Genomic DNA, 21751 nt, shown 5'->3' on the forward strand with positions numbered 1-21751 from the left:
CTTCCCCTGGGGCTGGATGTACCATAACATGTGGGTATGGGCCAAGGGCAGAGGGTGGGGAAGACCCCTACTGGGCCAGTGGGGGAGGGGCAGCACCCCCCCCCCCATGCAGAGAATGGCCGTCTCCCTTCAGGGGGCCATGACAGTGGCTCTGGTCCTCTGTCCACTGCTTGGAAAACTTTGTTGATTTTTAAAAGTCAACTTGAATGAGGTATGATTCATATACAATAAAAATGCCTCCTTTTGTGTATCCAGACTGAGGAATTTTAACAAATGCATGCACCACTATTACCACCCCACCAAGCCTGTTACCCTGAAAGTTTCCTCTTGCTTCTTCTGTGGGTTATCCTGTGCCCACCCCTGGCTCCTGGCAATACGCACATGTGCCCTGTAGACAGGGGTTCTGCCTTTTCTTGAACTTCCCACAAATGGGATCATGCAATGTGGGTGTCTGGCTTTGGTGCATCATTTTTGAGCTTCCCCTATTGTTGTGTTAACCTAATTGTTGGCTCCGTTGCTCCCTGGACCAAGAGGACCCAGTTGGCTGGGTACTGTGTGGGCTAACAGGCCTCCAGCGCAGGGCAGGGACCCGAGCATGACCCTGGGGGTGGAGGGGAACGCTGTTCTCTTCTCATCCCGAACCCTACGCGCCCCAGGGTAACTGGGTGACTGATGACCTAGGAAGCCTCTGGCCCCTTGGCACCCACCCAGAGGGATTATTCTGGAAGAGGTAGAGGCGATGGTGAATCTTCACCAGCCCAGACCGGCTGTGGCCTTGGGGCTAGAGCAACAGGGCTCTGCCTAGAATCCAGAACATAGCAGTAATGAATTTTCACATTCGGTGTTTCTGAGACCTTGTTGCCCCAGGGCGAGTTCTAACCATAGGGGCCAGAACATTTTCCTCGTACCCTTCTAGGTTCTTTGGCTGACCTGTAATTAAATTGCCGTAAAAGAGATTAACAAGAGAAAAATAAATTTAGCTTATGCATATGGAGCCCCATAAAAACGAGCCAAAGGGCAGTCAGGCACTCGAAGCTTATGAGGCACCTCATCCAAGAAGAGGTGTGGGGGCTGGGGCTTCGGAGGTGGGAGGGTGACTCACAGGAGGAGGAGGCCTGGGGGATCCGATGTCTGCCTGCCATGCAGATACATTCCTTTAGGCAGTTGGGAGGCCTTGAAAGCACTTCCAGAGCCAGCTGGGTCTTGGTTGCCTTCAACGCAAAATACTCCACATGCCAAAGTGGCACATTCAGGGGGTGGCCTCCCCACCCCCTTCTCCAGCTCCCTTGCTATGAGTCAGGAACCTGGAGAAAGTCACAGTGCCCTGGTGCCCAACCCTCTCCCCCCCAGGCTCAGCAGGGGTGCCTTTGCAGAACAGAGAGGGTGAGGCGGTACCTTCTCGGTGGTGACATAGGAGAGGGGAGAGCCTCAGAGCAGGGGACTAGCCAGTGCCCCGGCAGCACTACTGAGCAGCATGACTGTCTCTGAAGGGTAGGAACTCATCCTCATGGGGCCCCCACCACGTTGGGCAAGGGGGTGGCAGGCACAGGAGGGGTGCTGTGCAGACATGCATGAGTCCTCTCATGGTGTCACCGAGGAAAAGGTGCGGGGCAGCAGAGAGTGGAGCACGGTGGTGGATGTGAGTGTGCTGGGGTGGCCTGAACAGGGACATGTGCTGCTGGATGTTGATTACACTGGCAGGCATTCCCCTTGATTGAGCCACGTCTCTAATCCAAGCACAGGATGCCCATGGGAACCACCAGAGCACCTGCGGGACATCTGATGAGGAGTGAAAGGCCAGACATCTGCTCAGCTCTGGGGATGGCAAACATCACAGATCTGGAGAGGCCAGCCACCTTATTAACCAGTGCCTGGAGGTCAGAAACGCAGAGGTTCGCTTCTGCGGGTACGTAGCACGGTTTGAAATGACGGAGCAGTGGTGGCCTGGTAGCTGGGGCTTCAGGTTTGGTGGGGGTGTGAGGGGTGAGTGAGTGCCTTTCCCTTCTGCCTGGTAAAGAGAAAACCAACTGTGTTCCCACAGGGCTGCCTGTGTGACTGCCGATCCCATGATCTGGATTAGTGGAGTGAGAAATTAAGGCAAGGGAGTGACAGGCGCTCTCGAAACCAAAAAATGGATATTAAGTAATACTTAATAAGTAAACAACCAAACACTTAAAACATTCCCCAGAGTGGTAAGTGGTCACATCAGTGGCCAAGAGGGGAGATTCTGAACACTGGGGCTTTGAGCAATGAAACTTGGTGTCCACAGGTAGCTTAGACTGAGCATCTCTTAGACGGAGTTCTCTTGGGTCTCATTCGGAGGTGGCTTACACGCCCTCCCCCTGAGTCCCTCCCTAACCCTGCAACTCAGACACATAGCTGCTTCTACACACGTGCCTGTGTGGGTAAACGCTTAGGGTTCTGCCAAGGATTGTGCCCTCACAATGGGATGCTGGGATGTTCCCCAGAAAGCCTGTTGGCCTGTTGCCCACAGAAGAGGCAAGAGCGGGCCCAGTGGCAGGTCCCCTGCAGTGGACAGGGGAGAAGAGCACTCTCTCAGAGCTCGAGCCCAGGTCCACCCAATTGCCTTGTGCTGCCAGTTCCCGTTTATCCACTTGAGCAGCAGAGGTGTTGGGGACAGGGGCAGGCGCCCTCCTGTCTCTCTGGGCTTCCGACTGGCCAAGAGGAAGCAGGGTGGCTCTGAGACGGGTTAAGCGGTTCCCATGGCACCTCTGCATGCTCAGCGTTTCCTTTCCAAATCCAGGGTGCAGCCACTGCTCCACTTCCCTCTGGCACTTGCACAGTCTTGGACTCTCTTTCTTTTAGCATCTGTGGTGGCAGGGGCCACGGGTGCTTTGGAGCTGGCTCCCTGGATGTGGGAGCTGGCATTCCCTGCCCACTTCCTGCCAGGCTCACAAGGACAAGTGTCAGAATAATCTTTCTTTCACTCCAGAAGCCCTCCAGGCCAGTGCTCTGCCCGACCCCAGGTTTTGCCTGGAACATGTTGAAAATACTCCTGCCAAGTTGGGGCTTGTGAGACTGGAGTGGGCAGCAGGGGGGCGGGGAAAGAGGCAGATGGGGGATGTATCCCCCCCCATTTTATTATGCAATTTTTCAAACACACAACCGAATTAGAAGGATTTTATGGGAAACATCTTTATATGCACCACCCAGGTTTTCCCACTGATGTGCTTTACCTGCTGTATCCCACGCCTGTCCATCTGCCCATCTTTCTCGGGAGCCATCAAACCATCTTTTAAATGCATTTCACAGTGAGTTCTTGTCATCAGCGCCCTTCACCCAGAAATGCTTACTCATGCAGGGCTCTCACGACAACTTGGTGTTTATTTACAGCTTCTTCATTTGTTGTCAGATTTACCTACAGTGAAGTGCTGGAGTCTGACGTGTATCTTCACTTGATTTTGACACACACGTGTAACCCAGACTCCTGTCAGCTACAGACGTGACCATCACCCTAGAAAGTTTCCTCACCCCCTTCCCAGTCCTTTTGGACCCCACCCCCAGAGACAAGGCTTCACCAATTTTTTAAAAACCTGGATTAATTTTATCTGTTCTGGAAACTCATTCAATGGGATTCTATGGTATGTAGATTTATCCGGGTGGCTTTTCTCACTCTGCTTGATGTTTCTGAGGCTCATCCCTGTTGTTCAAGCTGGATGTCTATGTCAGCCTTTGCCTGGACAGCCTTGCCCCCACAAGAGTCTCTGGAGGGTCCCCGGCCCCGAGTACAGGTGGCATCTGCCAGAATGAGGGTGGCAGGTCTGTCTTGGTGACACAGAGTGCTTGCTGCTGCTCCTGTTTCCAACTCGGAAACAGCTTCCTTCCCCTTTCCTGCCTGCCCGCTCCCCCTTCCTTCTCCCCAAAGCTCGATTGAAGTTTTGAAAACAAGATGCCTCCCTCAGTAGAGGAGAACCTGATTTTAAAAGACAAAGAGCAGATTGTTCCAATGCGTCTCTGTATTTAAAAATAAAAGTTCCTGTTTTAAAAAATCAAATCAGTACAACATGTTTGTTATAAAAACAGAGGAGGAGTTCCCATAGTGGCACAGCCAAAACAAATCTGACTAGGAACCATGAGGTGGCAGGTTCGGTCCCTGGCCTTGCTCAGTGGCTTGAGGATCCGGCGTTGCCAAGAGTTGTGGTGTAGGTCGCAGACACGGCTCGGATCTGGCATTGCTGTGGCTGTGGTGTAGGCTGGCAGCTGTAGCTCTGATTGGACCCCTAGCCTGAGAACCTCCATATGCCACAGGTTTGGCCCTAAAAAGCAAAACGAGCAAACAAACAAAAAACAAAGAGGAAAACAAAGAATAAAGGAAACTAGCTACCTGCGTGCAGGTGACTGTGTGTACCTGTGTGTATATGAGCCCAGGTGAGTGTTTACCTCACTGAGATCACACGATGACTGTAATTCCTGCCCCCCTTTTCACTGTCATTACATGGTGAATCTTTTGCATGAAGTTAATCATCTTTGGAAGCTCTGTTCTACTTCCTATTTAACTTGTCACCACTTCCTCCCATGACAGCTGAAGGCCCACAGAGTGGAGTTAATTCTTGCACTACGTCAATATGTCAGGGAGGGAGAACCTCAGGGAGTTGGAAAAACAGAAGTAAAATTGAAAACAGTATGTGGTACCACTCGTTTTTCATGTCTCAGGAATTTAAGGAAGTGAGACCCACAGAGAGATCAGGTTGCATGGACGAGGCTGCAGGAGGCCGGCCGCTCTCCAAAATGGTCAGGGACCAGATGCACCTGCGAATCCAGCCTCCTCTAAGTGGTTCTGACTCACTGTCTGCAGAAGCAGCTTTTCTACACCTGAAGGACCTGATGGGAATAAAACTGCTTCTCGCCGAGCCGTTCCTGAGCAGCCTGACGTTGGAGGTTGGGAGGCCATGGGCACTTGGGAGCTGATAGACAGAGACAAAAAAGAGGGACTAGTGGGTGCCTCCCACCCGCACCCAGCCCCTGCCTGGCTTCCCGGGTCAGGTGGCAAGGATGGATGATGTCCAACTTGTCCAAGAAGAGGGAGCTTTTGCAAAACGTGTTAGCCCATGTCCCCTCCCAGATGTGACTCTGCCCATGAGGTCGCCAGGTGACCCAATGACAGCAACTGTGGCCATGAGCTTGCAACTGTGGTCACATGAGGTTGGGTGGAATGCTCGGGTCAGTCTGCAAGGTGAAGAAAAAATAAGTGGAAAACAGGGCTTTCAGGGAAGGCTGGGATATGGGCGCCAACCCCCCAGAACCATGTAAATGTGAAGCACAGAGTTTTGCTTTGGGAGGAGATAGTACCCTAACGCGTAGGCCCAGTGTGGTCCCCTGGTTCAGGCTAGCTTGTGGAAGGTGAGAGCAAAATAAGAGAAAAATGACAGCTTTTCTCTTGCCTTTGGTTCTCCCGTCCCTTTCTTCCTTCTCCCCGAAAAACACACGAGTCCCTGCCCGTCAAGCTTCCAGAAACACTGCAGCGAGGCCTGGCACCCCATCAGGGCACCTGGCTGATTGTCTCAGCAGCTCAAGGAAGGACAGTCCCATCCTCATGTGGCCGTGAGGGATGGGGGGACAGCAGGCCAGGCCCTCAGACCCTCCTACTGCTCTTCACTCCCTTGGGTCTGGAAGGAATGCACAGAGCAGCGCGTGAGACTTAGTATTTAGAAAGATTGCAAAGTTATAGAAAAGAGAAAAATAGCTGGTGAGCTTTCTGTGTGTCCTGGGCAGTCTTTGGTCCCCAGTTCCTCAATCAAGCGCTAATCTGGGTGATGCTGTGAAGACATTTGTGGATGTGACTCGAGTCAGTTTGCTGGAGGAAGGAAGTGGGGGGTGGGGGGGGCGCCCTGGCTGATCCTGGTAGGCTTCCTGCAAGGCATCCCAAGGCCTGAGAGCAGAACTGAGGAGCAGAGAGCTGCCTATGGACAGCAGCCCCCACCTGGCCGATGCTGAGTCTACCTCCATAGGCCACACACACACCACACACACGCAGAAAATTAAGTTCAAGTTTGCCCAAGTTGGCAAACACCCTTAGTTCAAGAACAGTTCTAAAGTTGCCCCTTACCTTTCAGAGATCTCGTCTTTTCTTCAGTTTTGGACTTTCCTTTCTTATTATCTTACCAAATCTTTTGAGACTTTTTTCTGGTTGCAGCTGTGGCATGTGGAAGTTACTGGGCTAGGGATAAAACCCACATCGCAACTGCAGCCTGTGCCACAGCTGCAGTGGTGCCAGATCCTTAATCTGATGCACCACAGGAGAACTTCCTCTGATGCTTTTAAGAAATTTAAAAAACACTAGAGTCAGTATTTTTGGTTTTTCTAGTGGGAAGTCGGTCTGCCCCTCATCCTGCCTTATTTCTGGGGCTGGAATCCTCCCCTGAACTTCCAAGACTAGGTTGAACTGCACACTTAGAACTGAACACACAGCATGGCTGTCTGAGCAAGCTAGCATGTGAAGGAACAAGTGTGTTTCAAGTCTTTTTTTTGTTTGTTTTGTTTTCTATTTTTTATTTTTTGTCTTTTTGCCATTTCTAGGGCCATTCCCGCGGCATATGGAGGTTCCCAGGCTAGGGGTCCAATTGGAGCTGTAGCTGCCAGCCTACTCCAGAGCCACAGCAACGAGGGATCCGAGCCGAGTCTGCAACCTACACCACAGCTCATGGCAACACTGGATCCTTAACCCACTGAGCAATGCCAGGGATTGAACCCACAACCTCATGGTTCCTAGTTGGATTCATTAACCACTGAGTCACGATGGGAACTCCCTGTTTTTCAAGTCTTCTAAACTAGTCACTGCAAGTTTCCCTCAGACTATAAAAATTGAACTGCATGAAATTACAGAAATTGAATTGCATTTTAAAAATTTGAAATTTTCTAAGAATTGCTTTCTAAAAATTCAATTTTCTAATCACTGTTAAATTATTTTAGGAATTCCCTAGTGGTCTAAAGGATTTGGCATTATCACTGCTCTGGCTTGTGTTTAATCCCTGGTCTGGGAATTTCTGCAGGCGGTAAATCCAGACCAAAAAAAAAAAAGGTATTTTAAACTTGCAACACTTTATGTAGAAACTATTGTCCCAGCAAACTCAACAATTCAAGAGTGTAAAATGATTCTCTGCAGGCCAATTAGAAGGCAAAAATGTCATCACGTTAGTCATCAGATTATTCAGAATTGGTTAACTTTTCTTTTATACACAATTCAAAGAAACAATATCCTAGGTTCATAACCTTAGAAACAACAACTTGAAAGAAAGCATGCATTTTGAAAGGTGGGCTTATAATAAGAGCCAGGAATGGCATCTGAAAAACTTATTTCATACACACTGACCCTTTGAAGATAAGTTATAGAATTATCGTCCTTCATTCCTCAATGCTTCTGCTTGAAAAAAAGTACTTCCAAGAAAATGACTTTTTAAAAATATATAAAAATGTAGAAGCACAACATAATGATCAAATTCAGGCAGTTTAACCTAGTCCCTCCTTTTCCCAAGTTCTTCCGATTGTCCCCAAATGTCCATTGCAGCATTTTCCCATTCGGCTCTGGATTTAATCCAGGATCAAAGTCTGTGTTAAGCTATCATTTCTCTTAATCTCCTTTAACGTGGAACAAATCATCTGCTTTTATTTGTCTTCTTTGTCACTTACATTTTGAAGAGCACAGAACAGTTTTCAATAATAAGTATGTATTATAAATGCCACTCTCAGCCCTGGGTGCTGCCTGCCTCGCTGTCCTGGTTCTGTGCCTTCTGGGGTTCAGAGCCCCAGGCACAGGCTGTGTGGCATGTTTCCCTGAGATCTCGCTCTCCTCTGAGTGCATAAGAGGCTCTGTGGGCAGCTGTTATGAGGAAGCCCCTTTCCAAGGCCTAGGGCTCCCCCTGAAAATGCCATCACTTTAAGTCTACAGACCTTAAATATGCCCATGGTGGCTAGAAGGGGGTCAAGACAGTGGCTTAAACTTAGAAGCCAGCGCTGTGCTTGAAATGTACATGTAGTTGATTTGAAAGTGTATTTAAGAGGGACTAGTGGTTGATTGTGGCAAAAAGAGTCCCAGCGACCCAGGAGAGGGCCCGATGTCTGACTCTGGGGCAGCCTAACACCATGGCCATGCGCCCAGCCGGGTCCCACCCACACTGCTCCTAGGCACAGGGTGAGGGGGCAGCTGACCTTGGAGACCGCCTGGGTCTCCTCATCCTTTCTGCCCTGCCCACCCCATCCTCTGTCATCTGTGATTTCCAGGCCCAGCAAGATTGGTCAGAGTTGCCCCCTGTTCCCATCTTGTGGCCCTTGGCCCACAGGTACCATCTGGGGTCAGGACAGGGGGAGGTGTCACCCAGCTTACCTGGGGGGACATCCCTGAGAGTCAGGTGCTGGGAAGGGTCCCTCAGGGTCTGACCAGCTGTTCTTACCTTGCACACAGCGGAGCCCCAGAGTGCTGTTTGGAGTCAGACACCACCCAGAGCTTCTGGTCAGCTGCCTGGCAGTGAGGCCCAGGCATCCATAGTTTTCAGTGTCTTCAGCTGATTCTGGGCCGAGGCCATAGGTGGCCAGGACCAAGCCAGGGGTTCACCTTCCCTCGGTCTCAGAACCACACCAAGGTTTTGGCAGTCAAGGAAGCAAGGGCCTTCTGGCGTCCTTTCTCTTAGACGCCTGCCTGGGTGGAGGGGCCTGGCTTCAGAGGCCACTGAGCCCTTGGGCCATGGTGGGACAACCCCAGGGGCCTCTTGGAGTGGGACGGAGCTGCGGTCACTGCCTGGACCCTGCCACAGAGCTTGACTGAAGTTTCCAGAACAGACAGTGCCTGCTGACCTCTTGACTGCACATGTCCACATCCTACCTTGGATTCTCATTTTTATGAAAAGCACAGCTCACCGAATGTTGGCTTCTCATCCTGTGAGACTTACACACAGCCTGGCTCACAAGTCTACTTCCCGAGGTGTGGCCCTGGGACCAGCTGGCAGATTCCAGCACGGGGACCAACACGGGGCGCACGGCTGCTGGCTCCCCTGAGACGCCAGGTGTTTGGCAAACACTACTCGTAACTTTTGAGTCAATATCCTCCTTCCAGTCCTCCAGGGCAGCTTACCCAGCTGGGTAAGGGTCGGAGGACCGTGTGTATGGCGATGTGAGGCCCAGGATCTTCAGCAGAAATGGGGGTTCCTATAAACCTATGGGTTTCTTCCTGAAGTGTCACCACAGGGCTTGGGACGTGGAACTCCCCATCACTCCAAGCCTGAGAGGTGGTGATGGGAAGCGGGGGTGACCTTGACCTCGCCCCTTACTTCAGACAATCTGCGAGGTATTGCCCCTGTAGACACTGACGTCCACCAAGAGCCGGAGTCAGTACGTCGGCAACACTCACACCATTAAAAAGGGTGGGGACCAAACGTGCTTCTCCTCCATTGACATGTGGGGGATGCTCGTGTGAGACCACAGCGCCCGAGGGGACAGAAGGGGCGATGGGATGAAGCTGGCAACCCACGGGCATGGCCTGGGGATGAGAGCTGGGAGGGGCACTGTGGGGCTGGCGGTTCCTGGGCAGCCCCCAGGCCATCTCCCAGGCCTCACGTGACCCTAGGCTCACACCTGCTTCTCAGTAAGATTCAGCAACCCTGCCCCATAGGTCCAAAGGCCACCTAAACACAGGGCCAGGCACCCAGGGGGTTCAGTGGTGATGGTTTGAGGAGAAAGAAATGCATGTGGAAAGCATGTTCTTTTTTTTCTTTTTTTTTTTTTTTGTCTTTTTTTTGTAGGGGCCGCACCCCCGTCATATGGAGGTTCCCAGGCTAAGGGTCCAGTCGGAGCTGTAGCCACTGGCAACGAGGGATCTGAGCCACATCTGCAAACTACACCACAGCTCATGGCAACGCTGAATCCTTAACCCACTGAGCAAGGCCAGGGATCGAACCCACAACCTCATGGTTCCTAGTCGTGTTCATTAATCACTGAGCCACGATGGGAACTCCTGGAGAGCATGTTCTTCAAGCTGAAATCACTGATAGGTGCTGGTCTGAAGGGGCTTAAAAAAAGATGTGGTTGATGAAAAAATGCTTTGTCTTGGCTCCTGCATGGACCCTTTGAGTTCAAGCCTGACTCCTAAGCAGGAGGGGTTCTCAGCCTTTGGCCCGCATTCCTCATTAACTGGCCCAGATGTATGCGAGCTTTGTCCCTTCTAGGGTCTGAATTTCTTCTCATGAGAATAGAGCAGGGAGAGCAAAAGACTGCGCTGTCAGCCAGCGCCCCATGCTGAGACCCAGGCAGCAAGCTCAGGCTGGCCAGACTGGCCTGGACGGGCAGGAGCAACGTCTGGCCACGCTGCGAAGGGTCTTCCTGCCTCCCGGAACAGACAGGACTCAGGCCTTTGTGTCTCGCTGTGTCCTCGTGCTCGCCCACCGGCCCAGCCCCCGCTCTGCCGCGGGTCCAGGGGTCCAGGAGGCAGGGGCTCCTGCTGAGGAAGGGCTTTCTTTAGCTCCCTCACTTCCTGCTTCACTTCCCCTTTCACTTCCTCCCAGAGGATCTGGAATAAAGGCCCAAACCCTCCCACCCGCAGGGGGGAAGCCAGACCTTCTCCAAAGCCCTTTCACTTCCTGCTCCAGGCAGAGCTGAGCTCTCACCAAGGACTGACCTGAGGGTGCAGCTCGCCCACACCTCGTTTACCAAGTGAAGGGAGCAGCTGCCTGGGGTTGTTGACTGAAAAATAATGCACAACCTGAAAGTTGAGAGTTATGTTTTATTTGGTGGACAAGACTGAGGACATGAGCCAGGGAGACAGCCTCTCAGGAGGTCTGAGGGTCAGCTACAAGGAGGCAGGGTCTGGGGAGGGGGAGCAGGATATATAGGAGTTTTTGCAACAGAGACCAGGGAGTCCGAACTTCAAAACATTACTGTTAATTAAAGACAAACCAGGAGTTCCTGTTGAGGCTCCGTGGAAACGAACCTGACTAGTACACATGAGGATGCATGTTCGATCCCTGGTCTCGCTCAGTGGGTTAAGGATTCAGCGTTGCCATGAGCTGTGGTGTAGGTTGAAGACGTGGCTCAGATCTGGCGTTACCGCGGCTGTTGTATAGGCTGGCAGCTGCAGCTCTGATGTGACCCCTAGCCTGGGAACGTCCATAGGCTTCAGGTGCAGCCCTAAAAAGACCAAAAAGAAAGAAAGAAAAAGAAAAGGAGGGAAAGAAAGAAAAAAGAAAAAAAAGGAAATAGACATATCAAATTAAGGAATTTAGCCATTTTTTATGTCTGGGAAGATGCAAAGATCTGGGCTCACTGAAATCATTCCTTTGATGTGCACCTCAGCCGTCTGGGGACAGCATCCTGTGTTTTCCCATCCTGAGTCCCTTCAGGGGGCACATTTGGGGCGGCTGCAGTGGCTGAGGGCTTGTCTCCACCCTGACCTCCCTCAGGGCTCCTCATCAAGGAGCCTGAAATCTGGTGGCTTGATGACTGCAGCATCCCTTGTTTACTGATGTGGCGGCAATATTTTAGTTCACAGGTCTTGCAGCTCACCAGAGACCTCTAAGGAAGTACAAGCCCCTTATTTTATTTTGACAGGAGACCCTGCCCTTGAGAACTCTGCGTCTGCAGACATGCTTATCTGGCTTTTGCCATCACAAGCATTCCTTAGCTTATCGTGCTTTTGCACACACCAAGTTTGCTTTCTGCCGAGTTCAGCAGTTCAGTGGTCTCCAACAGCTCTTATGATGTGACATGAGATGTATGCGCTGTGCTGGCGGCAGATGATAGATCTTGCGTTGCTTGGAAGGGGCAAGCAAGGGGCGCAGGCTTAGTGCTGGATGCTGCGCTCAGAATGGGAAATATGAAGTCTCTGTTTTGCTTGTTTGCTTGTGTCTTTGTGTGTGTGGTACGTGTGTTGTATGGCACTGTCAAAATTAATTCATAAAAGAGCTCTACTTAATTGGCTTAAAAGAAATTACACGCTTACATAAATTCTCAAAATACATAAAGTAAATTAATTTGGGGTTCACGTCAACTGGAAAATATTCAGTGTTTGATACTCATTAATATTAAAGTTTGTTGATCTCACTAATATAGACATGTCTTTAGAGTCATCAGCATTAAGTATAATACCTTATTAGACCTAGGTTTAATAAAAAAAATTCAAATGAGATATTGAGACTTCAATTACTAAATAAAAACTAAACTCATTTAAGACTTAATCATTACGGTTGGTGCCATCCCGAGATGTTCTGTAAAAGATAGTCCGTGGTTGCTTCAAAAAAGTAGGATGTATGTTTTCAGTAAAAAAAAGAAGGAAGAATGAAATTACATTTTATTAAGGGAAAAGAAAGTTAAGTCTGTCTTATAGCTTGTTATTTTAAATGGAAAGAGAGTGGACAAAATAATATGGATACAGAAAATGATGGAAGGTTTGTGAGAAGTGGACAATGAGAAAAGAATTTTATACATGGTCGGGACTGACTACTTTAAAATTTCAATGAACTAATTCTAAAAGGAAACTAGTGCAAAACTTGAATTTGAATTTGGACTCTGTTAAAAAAAAGTTTTCTTAAAATGCTGCTTTTAATAACAGATTATATGAATTTCTTTACCTTTAATGTATATGTGCTTTTAAAACCCTTTGTTACTTTGGTTAGATAGTTAACTAATGCTAAACAATAATCTATAATTCTATCTGACCAGGCATTTTAAAAGTTTTCCTTATTTTTTTTTCAAACTTCCTAAATATAAATTACAGGGGAAACTTTGTCAAATAAAAAATATGGCACAAAAAATTAATCCCTCCTTGTCACACTTTTGTATCCTGATGCCCTTGTGACATGGTAACAGTCTGCTCCTAAATCAGAGAAGTTAGGATAGGTAAACAACAGCTATAAGTTCAATAGTCACAGGAAATCCAAGACGGCCTCTTGGTTCTTCCCGGCTCCCTGACAAACCCAATAATGAAAAAGCACTGGTTAACAAACGTGTTTTCCATTTGGGATATCCTTTCTACAGTCCTAATTTGACTGTATTTGGTAAAAATGAGGGTAATTTAAAAATGAACAAAACCCCCCCCCAAAACACCTGTTTTGATTCATATTCTAGTCTTGCGTATTGAGACAAATTTATGAAGAAAAACTTTATTCCAGACCTCGTTGCCATAACAGACTGCTTATGCTGGTAAGGCTTTTGCTGAATTTTGTCAAGTTTGGGGAATTTTACATGTCACTGGCATCCTTTATAAAATCCCCAAGGACAGGCTAGGGTAGAACGTGCACATCATGAATTGAAACTCCAACTTAAAAAACAAAGGGGGGAGCAAGGAGACTCCTCTACCCCCACAAGGTTATTAAGACAAGTCTGCTTACTTTAAATTTGTTCACATGCAATGATTGAGGAATAATGCCCATAGAACGGCACTATGACCAGTGTATTCCTGATACCTCCCCGTTAGAATACTGGAAAACACCTGAAGAAAACGTATGGAAAAGTCCTGATCCTTTAATAACCTAGGATAGAAGTTACGTTTGTGTTTTTCCAGAAACTGCGGCTACACCTTTCTGGATTCCAGGCAGGTGTGTAAAACAGTGGCTTGGAGGAAGACCAACTGACATGCGCCTTACAATGGATGACACTAGACGCCAACGAAATAAGGATGGCACAAGTAGTCCATCTGAGGATAACAACAAGAAGAGCTCAAGAGGCCAAGCCAATAAGCTGGGGCCAAGTGAAGAAGACACTTAACATGGCAGAAGAATCCCTGCGTCAAGGAAATCTACCTGTTAATCCTCAAAACCTACCCGTTGCCACCTTCACTGTCATCACCCTTGCGGGAACTGGGGCTAATGGGGAACAATATTGGGCTTTCATTCCTAGACCTCCATTATTGAGAGCTATGACCTGGGAGGATAAACTTCCATTAGTATATGTTAATGATACGCAGTTCCTCCCACATCCAAAAATGTCTACATTAGCAGATATGCATTTAGAGGGTGCCCCTTATCATTACACAGGACAAACGGTACACATGCCTTTTTATCTTACCCATAATGCTACAATTTCCCCCTGGTGTGTGCCTATGCATAACCAGGTCTGGTTGATAGAAACTCCAAACGGGAAAAGGAGAAATGTCACTATGTTTTTGCTATCGATAAGTATTTACAAAGGAAGAGAGTCACTAGATGATAAATATGCTAAGCCCCCCGAAAAGCTTTGTAAATAAGCCCTTTCTTGGATACAGGGAGAAACAGAATGGAATGATTGCATAATGAATATACCTTGAGTTTTTTCTATGCACAACACTAGGGTAATAAATTGGGGGCTAATGGAGATTTTAGATCTGCTGATAACAAAATTCTTAGGCTGAGAAAATGGCAAGGGGGCTTTCAGACAAATTCTAGCTTGAAAATACACTGGCATGCTTTGGGATTGGCTGGCCCACAACTAAAAATTGGAAAGGGGCCACTGCAAAATACTCAATGGAAATTAGCTGCAGCCTTACAAAGTGTTTCCCTAAGGTATGTAAATTATACTTACGGTAAACAAATGTACACTTTGGATATCTCTCTTGTTCATTCTAGCTGGATTCAGACTTGTGTCTTTGCTCCTGATGTGCTTATGGTAATTCTAGTTCTCAGATACATCATATTCAATGCACAAATTGTTATTTACATCATTGTATTAACAGATATAACAGGCATCAATCTATTATGATTATGTATCAACCTACTGCAATCTGGCTACCTGTAAATCTTACCGAACCTTGGGAACAAAACCCCACATTACGTATGTTACATAATCTATTTCAAAAGAGGGAAAAAAATGATTGGTTTGATTATTGGAGCTACATTTACTATTATTGGAATAATAACTTCGGTAGCTACATCTGCTACGGCCCTGTCTGAGGAGGTTCAAACCCACACTTTTGTAAATAATCTTGTTCAAAACTCATCACAATTGTGGCATGAGCAACATTGCATAGACCTGGCCTTCTGAGATGAAGCGGATCGTTTGAAAGGTGCAATTTTTTGGATGGGCAAAGAATTGGAGAGTATACACACCCAAATGGAACTCCCTTGTCATTATAATGTAACTACTTACTGTATCACTCCTCTTAAATACAATAACAGCCTTTACAATTGGAAAAAAATTAAGGCTCACGTTTTTGGGAGCGTGGGCTGGACATAATACTACACTAGATATGTTGGCTTTATAAAAGGACACTCAACAATTTAGTTCTATGCGATTGGACACATGTAAAGGTCAGATTATTAAAAGTATTTTAGCAGGATTCCAGGCTTTTGATCCTCGCACCTGGTTTGAAAATCCAAGTAGTTCCTTTATTATTGTTCTAATTGTCACTGTATTCACATTTTTTCTTTGTTGTGCAGTCTGCAGGATTGGATTGATCCACAGAAACCAAATGAACACTCTGCAATCAAAATTTGCTATGACGGTTCTTATACAACAACTAAATAAAAAAGGGGGAGATGTTGGAGACCACTGAACTGCTGAACTCTGCAGAAAGCAAACTTGGTGTGTGCAAAAGCATGATAAGCCGAGGAATGCTTGTGATGGCAAAAGCCAGACAAGCTTGTCTGCCGACTCAGAGTGCAGGGTCTCCAGTCAAAATAAAATAAGGGGCTTATGTGTTAACTATGTTGTTTCTTTAGGCAGCTGCGCTATATCCTAGGTGTATACATCTGTGACTTTTAATGCTAGTAGTCTCCCTAAATCTCACTAAGAGATAGCTTCGACACTCCCTATGCCTGCTCTTGCTCACTAATCTAAACACGTCTCTTTCCCTAATAAAAGTCTTATGGGCTAAGGCCTAGGGGCCTTTGTTCCACGGAACAGAGTGCCTCCTGGTCCCCCACTTTTAAAATGTGAGAGTCTTGTGTGTTTTATATGCCATGCCGTCCCTCTTTCGGGATCTCCTGTTGACCTGCAGCGCAGGACACAGCAAAGAGCGACGAGTTTAATTCACCATTATTTATGACTCTTAAGGCTCCTATCGCTTTAAACCCATAGCCCTGGTCCTCTCTCAGAAACACTTTGAGGGAAAAACTGTTTCAGAGCAGAGACACTCCTGCTCACTGGGCTGCTCAGGAGAGCTTAGGTGAATCTAAAAGTTTGGGTTTCTGTCCTGGACATCTGCTGTCTTAATGTTTTGGGTGCCGTCGAGGATCTGAACGGGCTTCCTCTCTGGGGCACTGGCTAGTGTGTGTCACGTAGGGACTCAGAGGTCCAGCCCAGCTACGTGGCTGAGAAAGCTGGACCCCCTCCTGCCTCTTGGTCGGAAGGACACAGATGCCTGTCAGATTGCTCACACTCCGGATCTTAAATTGGGTTAAGAATAGACACTTTAGGAGTTCCCATTGTGGCTCAGTGGTTAATGAATCTGACTAGGAACTACGAGGTTGTGGGTTCAATCCCTGGCCTCGCTTAGTGGGTTAAGGATCTGATGTTGCCGTGAGCTGTGGTGTAGTTTGCAGACGTGGCTCGGATCCCACATTGCTGTGGCTCTGGCCTAGGCCGGTGGCTACAGCTCCGATTAGATCCCTAGCCTGGGAACCTCCACATGCCGCGAGTGCGGCCCTAGAAAAGGCAAAAAGTCAAAAAGCCAAAAAAAAAAAAAAAAGAATAGACACTTTACAAGGAGGTTCCATGTCCATGGGACAGTGCTAGCAGCCTGCGCACTGCCCTTCTGGCTACAGCGCTGATGGCGGGGTCCCCCGCTGAGAGCCCATGGGAGCTGTCGCCCTGAGCAGTATGCCATGGCCATGATCGGGCTGTGCTCACTTCTGAGCTGGGCTTTCCAGGCTGCCCCACGTTTGTGAATCACCTCATTTCCTTTCAAATGAGCCCTTTTCACTGAAGTCCCCAAAGGCCTGGTTTCAGTTCCTGTGGGTCACGGCACCTCTCTCCTCTGGAGAATCCCATGATTGGGATCAAAACCCCCCAATCAGTTGTCTCACTTCCCACCACCACTGCGACTCTGGCTATCATGGGGTTCCCGATGCTTGTCAGTAAAAGGGCAGTGTAGCCACTCCCCCTAAACCAGAGCAGACCATCTGCCCTGGGAGTCAGTGCCCAACCACACGTGGGAGAAGGTACCCAGGACTTACGTGTCCCCTCCAAGGATTTGCTGGCGAGCAAGTGTGTGGCAGCCCAGCCCCATGGGCTCAGGTCCAGGGTCCAGATGCACTTCCTAACACGGACCACCCGGGATGAGGTTCCCAAGTGAGTAGCTGAGTGTTCAGTTTCCACCGGCCACTTGGGCACATCAGGTGGCATCATCCTGGGGTTCTCTGACTAGTGATCAGCCATGTTCCAGGGAAGCAATTGGCAATGACATTCTCAGAGAGCTGCCATAGTAACGCCAGGGCTTTCAGGGTTAACAACGGGGAGAGGGGGTCAGCTTGGCATCTTGTACTTCCTCCATCTCCAGCTGCTCACCTTGATGCAGCTACCTGCCAAATCGGGAAGATCAAGGTCATGTGCTGAAGGCCCGCCTTCCCTGTTGCCTCCAAGGACGAGAGGAAGCATACCTGTTCTGCTGAGATTTCAGGCATGGAATCCAAGACAAAGCCACCTTGAACCAGAACTATTGAATCACAAATGTCATGTTATTCCCCTGACCGTGAAGGTGAACAGCTAACCTCTGTTAACGGAACTTACTTTAGTGAAACCAAGATAAAGAGGTTAACACCTTGTCTTACCCCCTCCTTTTTTGTCAGAGCCCGAGGCCTGCAAAAGTTCCTAGGCCAGGGATCGACCTGCACCACATCAGGGACAATGTCAGATCCTTAATTTGCTGCACTACCAGGAAACTCCCGAGGTTCATGCCCTTAAAACCAGAATCCATCTGGAATTCCTCCATTGCCCAATGAGGTCACTGAAAGAAGTGCTGATCAGGCACCAAGTGAACCTCTCACATACACACACACACACACACACACACACAGAGCTGTGGGGGCTGGGGTGTGGGGTGTGCTCCATATGGAAGGAAGGCCATGTTACGTGGCCTCTTCCACATGGCTCATCCATGTGGTCTCCCAGGCATCTGGCCTCTGCCTGAGCTGCATGGAAATGTGAACCTGAGGCCTGGGTGGTCCTGGCCCCTTCGGTCAGCTCCAGAAGAAACTGAACATGGTAGCAGCTTAGGAAAATTGTGGAAGCCTTGAGATTTGTCCCTGATAAACGCTGGGTAGGTGGAGGCATCATGGGTTCTCTGTAGTGCAGAGCTTGCTGTAGCCAGTGCCTCTGAGGCCTAACCCGAACCCTGAACTTGACCCTTCCTGCTGCCCAGCCAGACCCTACACATGGCTGAGCCCCTCATAACGCAGGTGCATGAGGATGGCAGTTCCTGGGACAGATGCAGAGGTGGAAGGTGGGAAACCCGGGCCTTGGGGTGTGGCCAGGCGGGAATGTGTGGGCAGGAAGCAGTGGGAGGACAGATGGGGGACCCATCCTTGCGGCTGCTGCTGAGGGGCAGTCGGTCCAGAGGAGGTGGAGTCTGCGCGCTTCCCTGCGACCCGGCTCCACCAGGGACTTGAGACGGGGACTCTACACGCTGCTGTCAGGTCGGGATCTTCGGGGGATCTTAGGGCAGAAGTCCCCTTGCTTCTTGTTTCACTTCTCTGAACTCACGTCCCTTCCCTGTCCCTGCTCCTGAAGTCTCAGCTCATCTGAGGAGGAGGACAGCAGAGGTGTTCCTGGGTATGGGTCCCCGTGGTCACAGTGACTGGGCTGGAACTCAGCTCAGCACCGGGAAGCCAGTCAGAATCCCAGCATTCCTCTCCTGAGATGAGTGCGCTATGCGAGCATTTGGAGAACAAGTTACCACTGTCTGAACGTCATGTCTCTAAATTCAAGGAGGTCACGGCAGTGGGGGGGCACCTGCTGGTTAAGGGGACGTGACTTACGTGGTGTTATGGCTGGTATTCATACTCCCCCTCCGGCCAAGCCTGGCAGCCTGGTTGAAGTCTGTGCTCAGAGCAGAGGACACCCCCAGAGCAGAGCTGCGGGTGCCCCCGCCTCCGACCTCAGCAGAGGCTGCCCCCAGACGCTGCCCTTGGCTGAAGGCCTGGGCGATTGGCCCCTGCCTACCAGATGCAGCCCTTGGCCAGTGACCAGTGATTGGACCCCATGCCTCCACCGGGACAATGCTGTGGTGCCACTCAGGTCCCAGAGACCCTGGGATGACTCTGAGGCTGGAGCTCACCGGAAACCCACCTCTGCCCTCAGCTTCCTCTGCCTCCTGCTTCCCCAGTGCTCTGCAAGTTTCCCTGGGAACATCTCTCCAGGAAACCCTCCCCCCTCCCTCCCCTCCCCCTCCCCTTCCCCCTCCTCCCACCCTCCTCCCTCCTTCCCTCTTTCTTCCTTCCCTCCCTCCTTCCATCCTTTCTTCCCCACTTCCTTTCCCCGCTTCAGTAGGGCTGAGTACAACCCGTCTCCCAAACACCCATCATGTGATCAGGTCAAACCTCCCGCCCCAGTGGATTAGAAATGGGACAATGAAACAGAGTTGGGGTGAGTCAGCCTGGGAACCTCACCAGTCCTGTTTGCCTCTCTTCTGCCTCAGGCTGTACACCTGAAAATGGAGTTTTCTTATCTAAAAACAACCATTCAACATAACCATGGCTTTCCCTGCCTGTTGCCTCTGTTTCTTAGCATTTCGTTTTTAAGTGTCAGATATGGTGTGAGCCTGAGCGCTGCCTGCTCCCTGGCTGCTGTGTATGATGAGGCAGTGGTGGGGTTTCCCCTTTTGGAGGGCGGCCCCTGGCAGTGAGGTCTCCCTCGCTGTGCTCTACCCACTGTCAGGATTGCTCTTGTGTATCCGTGATCCAGGAAGGTACAGGCACCAGCTAGGATGTACCAGGGGAAACACTGAACACTGCTTCTGTAACCCGTAACTGCCTGATTACCTGCGATGGCCCATGAGTTGTGATGGGATGGTGGGAAAGGAAAAGACGGGGGTAGACGCAAGGTGGAGAGGGGGCTAAATCGGATCAGTCAGGCTTCTGCAAGACCTTGACCTCTGAGGGTTTTACACCACACACTTCCTCCCATGCCCTCCCGTCGGAGCATGGCTGTGGCTGGCACAGCTGTGGCTTCGTGCTGCGGCCAGGCTGAGGGGCGGTGGCTGCTCCTCACGGGGGCTCCGAGGGGACAGGAGGACCAGCGGCATCACATGTGCGCTTGCCACATCTGCTCACATGCTGTCACACAGCGCCAGGCCCGGGGGGATTATGTCTGTGTTTTCCTGAGGGCGGTGCTGCAGAGCTGCTGCAGATCTTCCAGCCAGGGAGGCGGCTCTGTTAATCCTATCACACTGGCACAAGCGCCTCTCTGCCTTTCCCAGAAGCAGGGTGTCAGTGCTGGGTTCCCAGGAAACCTGATCTCAGTGGACAGTGGCCAAACTTCAGTTAAGAGGCTGGCATTTCTCCATTTGTTCTTCGTGACCCCAGGCGCCTGGGACCCACTGCTCTTATGTGGGCTTCTCCCTTCCCAGGGCCCCTACTTCCTCGTCTAAGAAAGCAGAGAGAGGACGGCGTGGTCTCAGAATGACTTTCTTGGTGCCACGTTCTTCGTGGTGAAGCGTTCACACTGCGTCCTGCCTCCCCAAGTCAACCATAGGCCACCAGCTTCTGGGCTCCCCACATCACAGCCACAACCTAGGCTGCTGCAGCTGTGGGTCTTGTGGGGAAAACACAGGAGGAAAGGAAAGAGGAATGAGACATAGCAACGACCCTGTGTCCCCGCAGAGGGAGGTGCAGGATGGGATCTGGCAGAAGTAGGGACCCTTCCTTTCTCCTCCCTCTGCCTGAACCACCTGAACAGGCACAGCACCCCCCATCCCCGCGTGCCCCTTCCCTGCCCAGGAAGGCATCAAGGGCTCAGAAGCTGGCGGGACTTATCCCTACCCCTGAGATGCCCTCAGCCTTCCTAAGGAGATCGTGTCGCATTCATGAATTTTACTTTTTTATTTTATTTTATTTTACTGCCTTTTCTAGGGCCGCATCCACTGCATGTGGAGGTTCCCAGGCTAGGGGGTCTAATCGGATCTGTAGCCACTGGCCTACACCAGAGCCACAGCAACGCGGAATCCGAGCTGTGCCTCTGACCTGCATCACAGCTCATGGCAACGCCGGATCTGTAACCCACTGAGTGGTGCCAGGGATCGAACCCTCAACTTCATGGTTTCCTAGTCAGATTCGTTAACAACTGTGCCTCGACGGGAACTCTGCATTCATGAATTTTAAAAGGCACTGATTAGAGGAACTCACAGTCTGCAGCCAGGGTGTCGTGATGGGGGGCATGGAAGGGGAGCCATGTGTTACAGGGAGGGAGGGCCTTCAAGGCTCTGAGAGAGTAGGGGAGTCTGGGGGGCCTGAGGGAGGGAAGAGGCCCAGAGGGGCCAAGCCCACCAACAGTGAGGGAGAAGTGATGCACTGGGATGCCAGGAAGGGACCCTTGAGGGTGATACCTCAGCCATGGGCTCAGGGCAGTGCCAGGGCTGTGGTCACCTGCCAGTAAGTCCCACAGGAACTCTGAGTTTGCAGAGTCTAAGGCTTGGGCCACATCCGCCACTTGACCACAATGACCACCAGAGGGGAGCCTGCACTGGCTGATCCTTCCTCCCCCCGTCCCAGCCCAGCTGCACGTGTGCTGCCCAGTCTGAGAGTGTCCCCAGGTGACTTAGGGTCTGATTTGGAGGACTACCCACTCTGAGAGAGACCACTTCCTGGCTTGGCTCAGCTTGGGGCTCTTGGGCACAGCAAAG

The 21751-nt window shown here is 50.1% G+C and overlaps 1 protein-coding gene across 1 annotated transcript; it reads left to right on the forward strand.

Annotated features, from left to right (window-relative positions):
• The first annotated feature begins 1750 nt into the window (after positions 1-1750).
• On the forward strand, positions 1751-15006 carry LOC106506628 (uncharacterized). The gene is made up of 3 exons (XM_085004479.1): positions 1751-1892; positions 13505-14183; positions 14578-15006. The coding sequence occupies exons 2-3, from the start codon at positions 13592-13594 to the stop codon at positions 14865-14867; spliced, it is 882 nt and encodes a 293-aa protein (XP_084860605.1). The 5' UTR covers positions 1751-1892; positions 13505-13591; the 3' UTR covers positions 14868-15006.
• The last annotated feature ends 6745 nt before the right edge of the window (positions 15007-21751 follow it).

This window comes from Sus scrofa, chromosome 17 (assembly GCF_054392235.1).
Source record: "Sus scrofa isolate SSC_HxYL_T2T_F1_AM1 chromosome 17, Sscrofa_HxYL_maternal_Yorkshire_Landrace_v2.0, whole genome shotgun sequence".
Classification (NCBI taxonomy): domain Eukaryota; kingdom Metazoa; phylum Chordata; class Mammalia; order Artiodactyla; family Suidae; genus Sus; species Sus scrofa.

Excerpts from the sequence above, each read along its gene's own strand:
- LOC106506628 (XM_085004479.1), top strand. The coding sequence starts at position 13,592 with ATGACACTAGACGCCAACGAAATAAGGATGGCACAAGTAGTCCATCTG. Across the intron at positions 14,184-14,577 it reads CCCCGAAAAGCTTTGTAAAT|CTTATGGTAATTCTAGTTCT; the intron begins AAGCCCTTTCTT and ends GCTCCTGATGTG.